Source organism: Brassica napus, chromosome C7, assembly GCF_020379485.1.
Source record: "Brassica napus cultivar Da-Ae chromosome C7, Da-Ae, whole genome shotgun sequence".
Taxonomy (NCBI): Eukaryota; Viridiplantae; Streptophyta; class Magnoliopsida; order Brassicales; family Brassicaceae; genus Brassica; species Brassica napus.
The window spans coordinates 38,218,924-38,224,713 of record NC_063450.1 but is presented as its reverse complement, the minus strand read 5'-3'; the positions used below and the strand labels follow the sequence as shown (position 1 = coordinate 38,224,713).

The following is a 5,790-nucleotide window of genomic DNA, read 5'->3' as shown; positions in this document are numbered from 1 at the left end:
GTACATTGAAATGTACGGTATAATATACTGATATACATGTATATATATATATAGTTGCTTCTTATGTACTATTGTTTAGTAAAAGTCTATTCGATCAACATGGTTTTGAAGAAGAAGCTTACTAAAGTTAGTGAGTGATGATAGGTTTGTTCCTATTTTCGGTTTGGTTGCATACCTCTTCTTCTCAATAATCTTGACGATACAGCTTATTAGTTAGTTAAATGTTTGGTCTAAAAAAAAAATTAATTTGCATTTATATTTTGTACCATGTGTTTCAAATTTACATTCTTCAAATAAAAGCCATATCAAATGTCGTCTCAAAGAATAAAAATAAATTATAATAAATCTATAAATTTTGATATCAACAAACACAAATCAAATATTCGTGCGGATGGGCCATGCATAAACCCATTTAGAGGATATGATTTCGAGCCCACTTCAATGAACGCTTGAAGACTAGTTCGTAGGAAAAAGGTTCGAGAAAGATCTCTCGCTCTCTCTCTCTCAGTCGTCTTCTTCCAGGATCGCTCGGAGAATATTTGCATCAGCCTCCGTGAAGGCGCCAACGAATCGGTAAATCCGTTTTCATTTCATTCGAATCGAAGTAAATTCAATTCAGATCTTCTTTGTCTTCCTTAGTAAGATCTGTGCTAGGTTCTTCTCCTAATTGCTCGCGTTTGCGATTTCTCTGATCGTATTAGGTGAGAATCGAACTTTTGATCAAATATGTCGATGACCGAGGAGCCGCTTTACCCCATCGCCGTCCTCATAGACGAGCTTAAAAACGATGACATTCAGCTAAGGTTGAATTCGATCAGAAGGCTTTCCACGATTGCTCGCGCTCTCGGCGAGGAGAGGACGAGGAAGGAGCTGATTCCCTTTCTGAGCGAAAACAATGACGATGACGATGAGGTGCTGCTTGCAATGGCTGAGGAATTGGGAGTGTTTATTCCTTACGTTGGTGGCGTTGAGCACGCGCACGTTCTGCTTCCACCGTTGGAGACTCTCTCCACGGTTGAGGAGACTTGTGTGAGGGAGAAAGCTGTTGAGTCGCTTTGCAGAGTTGGGTCTCAGATGAAGGAGACTGATTTGGTTGAGCATTTCATACCGTTGGTTAAGGTTAGCCAAGAGAGGAGGATAACAACTCGTGGTTTCATTTCATTTCTCATGTTATCCAGATTATAGAAAACACAAAGATAAGGAAATATCTATAAAATATAGAGGAATCAAGAAGAATATTGAAAGATAAAGATTATATTAGACTCATTTAAGAAGAGAATGAAGTTATATTTGAATCTCATAGGAAATAAGTTACAATATTCATATGTTAATATAGAGATCGAAGTTAAAGTTATATTAGACTATCATAGTAAATAAGTTACAGTATGCGTATGTTTATAGAGAATGAAGTTGTATTAGACTCTCATAAGAAATAAGTTCCAGTATGCATATGTTCTTATAGAGACTGAAACTATATTAGACCCTCATAAGAAATAAGTTGGAATATGCATATGTTCTTATAGAGACTGAAACTATATTAGCCTCTCAAAGTTTTGGAATAGACAACTGCTAGGTTGAAAACAATAAGACCATACTGGTTTTTCTAGGGTGTCTGGCGTAACTAGCTGACTTGTTTTTTCGGATGTTTATGTTACTGGCCATCTTTATTGAAAGCCAAGTAGATGTTTTTCGTTAAGAACTTTGCATATTGTATTGTTGAAATAAGGAAATTACTTAAGTTTACTCTCCCTGATGTAACAGAGACTTGCAGCTGGTGAATGGTTCACAGCCAGAGTTTCAGCTTGTGGAGTTTTCCATATTGCATACCCTAGCGCCCCAGATGCGGTGAAGACTGAGTTGAGATCAATATATACCCAGCTCTGTCAAGATGATATGCCAATGGTGCGAAGAGCTGCAGCAACCAATCTGGGGAAATTTGCTGCTACTATTGAATCAGCTCACTTGAAGACCGACGTTATGTCTATGTTTGATGATCTTACTCAAGATGGTAATTTCTTATCTGTTATGGTTCACACTGTCGCTTTGCTGCTTGTTTAAGCATGTAATTGCCGAGTCGGTATTAAATATGCTTTTGCGGGTGGCGGATGGATGTAAAAAAAGTTACGGCCAGCAGGCACTGAAATGCATTACACACTGAGCATTAGCTGAAGATAAAGATGAAAATGAGTGTCCACATATCTATTTAGTTATCTAACATTATTTTCATCTTACGGTTCTTCATTGTCTTTCATATCAGATCAAGATTCCGTTAGATTATTGGCGGTTGAGGGTTGTGCTGCTCTTGGGAAATTGTTGGAGCCTCAGGACTGTGTTGCGCACATTCTTCCCGTGATTGTTAATTTCTCGCAGGTAATCATGTGTGCTAATTGCTTAGTCTTTATGATGATAATCCTTGGATAAACTACACTTATGAGATGTTTAATCTTTGTACTTTGTCACTGAGCAGGATAAGTCTTGGCGTGTGCGTTACATGGTAGCAAATCAGCTCTATGAGCTTTGTGAAGCCGTGGGACCTGAGCCTACTAGGTAATTAGTCTTGGATAAACATGTAGTATGTTTTAATGAAGTTCTTTAGGCCTATTGCATTATATGCATTTCTATATTGGTGGATTACCTCTTCAGAGGTATGATTATCAATATATTTGATGATACCCGTTGCTTCTTCCTAATACTATTTAATGTTCCTTCTATATCAAGGACGGAACTGGTGCCTGCATATGTGCGTCTACTTCGTGACAATGAGGCTGAAGTACGCATAGCAGCTGCTGGAAAAGTTACTAAGTTTTGTCGGATCCTAAACCCTGAACTTGCTATTCAGCACATTCTCCCCTGCGTAAAGGTACATTCTAAGAGACCCGTGTGAGAATCTCAATTTTTTTCAAAGAATCAATGACTCGACACTTATAAGCTGTTACATAGTACTTATAGTTTCTTTTAATTCTACCTGTAGGAGCTATCAACAGACTCATCTCAACACGTCAGATCTGCACTGGCTTCAGTTATAATGGGAATGGCTCCAGTCTTGGGTAAGGTAAGACAGTTCGCAAATATAGATGTGTGTTGACTCTACAGTGATGGGAAAGATGTACGTTAGTATTTAACTCAGCCTTTTCGTCCAATAATTGTACCTGGAAAGTGCCCATAACCGTGATCAGTTGTACAGAGAGATTTTTTTTGTTGGATTGTATATGTTGCATACGTTAACCTTTACATTGATTTTTCCAATGCAGGATGCAACAATTGAGCATCTCCTTCCAATCTTTCTTTCGCTGTTGAAAGATGAGTTTCCAGATGTACGCTTGAACATCATCAGCAAACTCGACCAAGTGAACCAGGTTTGACCAACTTACCCAAACAAAATTTTCTCATGTCAATGGTTTCACAGATAAACATTATTCAACTTTTTTTGCTTATCGACTTTCACTTGATGATTCCAATATTTTATATTTGGCAGGTTATTGGGATTGATCTACTATCGCAATCCTTGTTGCCAGCAATTGTAGAACTTGCTGAAGATAGACACTGGAGGGTAAGACTTGCTATCATTGAGTACATACCTTTGTTGGCAAGTCAGTTAGGTGTTGGCTTCTTTGACGATAAGCTTGGCGCTCTTTGCATGCAATGGTTACAAGACAAGGTTCTGCTTTCTCTCTCAAACCAAAGATATTCTTAAATAACAAATCAGTTTCTCCTTATAAATATTGAAGCGGCGGTCTCTTCAGGTCCACTCAATCCGCGAGGCTGCTGCCAACAATGTGAAGCGTCTTGCTGAAGAATTTGGTCCTGAATGGGCAATGCAGCATATAGTTCCACAGGTTTGTCTAGGTTTTACAAGAATCAGTGTTTACCTTCTTATTAGAGTCAACCAATGTTTTTTTTCATTAATCTGCAGGTTCTTGAGATGATCAGCAACCCTCACTATCTGTACCGTATGACCATTTTGCGTGCGGTTTCTCTTCTTGCACCAGTGATGGGCTCAGAGATCACATGCTCCAAGCTCTTACCTGTCGTGATGACCGGGGCTAAAGACAGGCAAGTTCTCATTGTAAACTAGTTATTGACTCGCATGATTTTGCTTCAAACATTTTAAGTGTATAAACAAGATTATTTTTTACTACCACAGAGTTCCAAACATCAAATTCAATGTCGCTAAGGTGCTTCAATCCCTCATTCCAATTGTCGATCAATCGGTAAGTGTATATATATGTCTAAAAAGTCAGAACAACCATCAGGTTTTGTTTTAATTTTTGGTTTGGTGGTGAAAAATAAAAGGTTGTAGAGAAGACGATTCGTCCAGGGCTTGTGGAGCTAAGCGAGGATCCAGATGTTGATGTCAGGTTCTTTGCAAACCAAGCTCTTCAATCTATTGATAATGTGATGATGTCGAGCTAAAAAAAACTTTTAAATCTCTGTCCCTGGTTTTCTATTTGATGCAAGATTCTAAACTCTCAAGACTTTGTAACGTAAGTAACTGAGAACTCTTGTGTTCTGTTTTTTTTATTTTTTCATGCAAACTGCCTAAGTTGTCTACTGTCTTGTGTTATGTTGTGGTTGGTTTTTTTGTAAGTTATCCTTTTTAGTTATTGAACATTTTTCGCAGAACATGCATGTTTCCTCATCGCTTTGAATGGTTGTTCAGTCTCATACAGTTGGAACTAATCGGACCAACATGTTGGCATACATGTTCGTTATAACTGAAAAATATTGTTATATATCAAGTCTGAATGCAAGGATTAGATCCTGGCATGTAAATTGTTCTTTGTTCAAAGACGAGAGAATCTCAATGTGATTGTGAAAACAGTCAATTCTAAACTTTTTTCGTTGACTCTATCTACCCCCTCATAATGACTTCTCTTGCACAAATTCCCCGGAAATATCATATCTTGGATTAGTTTTTTTTCTTTTGTAACTTATATCGTGGATTAGTTTAAATCAATCAAACAATATGATTAGATAACTACAGTTATTTTTAACCATATTTAACTAACAAATCAAACTACTTACATTACATTTATATGTTGCCAAATCTATTTGCTTAGAAGAGTATAATAATTTAGGTTTAGTTCTATAAGTAGTTTTGATTTTAGAGAAAAGGTCTCTGAAATAACCGTAGGCTGTTATAAACCATATTGTGGATGTCCATAACCGGCCCGTTCCATAACCGGTCCATATTTAGAGAGAGAGAGAGAGTCGGCGTCCGCCTAGAGAGAGTCGACGTCCGCCTAGAGAGAGTCGGCCAGTCTCTTGCCTTTTCTCCTTGGCTGATTTCCTATTTGCTTTAGACTTATGATTTGTACTCTTTCCATATTTGTATTTCCTTTTCTAAGTCTTTCCATTATTCTATGACGGTGTAATTCCCTATATATAAAAGGTTCCTTATGTTTATGATCAATAAGAATAAGAAACTATTCTCCTAAGTTTCACAACACGTTATCAGCACGATTACTCTAAAACCCTAAGCTAAAAGTCCCGAGCTCAAACCCTAAACCCTAACGGCGATAACCCTAGCCGGCGTGATCCTCCATCCCAGCTTGAACCTAATCCGATCGAGAACCTTTCACCCCATATCCAAGGCGTTCCCGATCCCAGTTAGTTCGCGACCCGACGATCTCAGTTCGATCAGCTCGCGACCTTTCTCTTGTTGGTGGTCCATTAAACTCAATCAGAGGTTAAGGTAAAACTAAAACCCTAATAACCAAAACCCTAAGGTAATAGATCCAAACCCTAAATACCCGAAATCGAATTTGATTGCTTGATCTGAATTGAAAC

At 38.0% G+C, this 5,790-nt stretch overlaps 1 protein-coding gene across 2 annotated transcripts; it reads left to right on the top strand.

The window, feature by feature from the left end:
- The first annotated feature begins 378 nt into the window (after positions 1-378).
- Positions 379-4,665, top strand: LOC106425309 (serine/threonine-protein phosphatase 2A 65 kDa regulatory subunit A beta isoform-like). Of its 2 annotated transcripts, XR_007326203.1 has the most exons (14): positions 379-573; positions 702-1,119; positions 1,762-2,008; positions 2,258-2,370; positions 2,468-2,547; positions 2,719-2,860; positions 2,972-3,052; positions 3,252-3,356; positions 3,476-3,658; positions 3,744-3,836; positions 3,914-4,053; positions 4,145-4,211; positions 4,294-4,484; positions 4,622-4,665. XR_007326203.1 is itself a non-coding variant. In XM_048762798.1 (13 exons), the coding sequence occupies exons 2-13, from the start codon at positions 727-729 to the stop codon at positions 4,411-4,413; spliced, it is 1,764 nt and encodes a 587-aa protein (XP_048618755.1). In that variant the 5' UTR covers positions 379-573; positions 702-726; the 3' UTR covers positions 4,414-4,665. The 2 variants fall into 2 exon arrangements, 1 of the variants encoding a protein (XP_048618755.1); XM_048762798.1 differs by having other exon boundaries at positions 4,294-4,665.
- The last annotated feature ends 1,125 nt before the right edge of the window (positions 4,666-5,790 follow it).

Bases quoted from the DNA above. Each gene is read 5' to 3' on its own strand.
- LOC106425309 (XM_048762798.1), top strand. From the start codon at position 727: ATGTCGATGACCGAGGAGCCGCTTTACCCCATCGCCGTCCTCATAGAC. The intron at 2,009-2,257 runs GTAATTTCTTAT...CTTTCATATCAG, and splicing joins TGATGATCTTACTCAAGATG to ATCAAGATTCCGTTAGATTA. The intron at 2,371-2,467 runs GTAATCATGTGT...GTCACTGAGCAG, and splicing joins TGATTGTTAATTTCTCGCAG to GATAAGTCTTGGCGTGTGCG.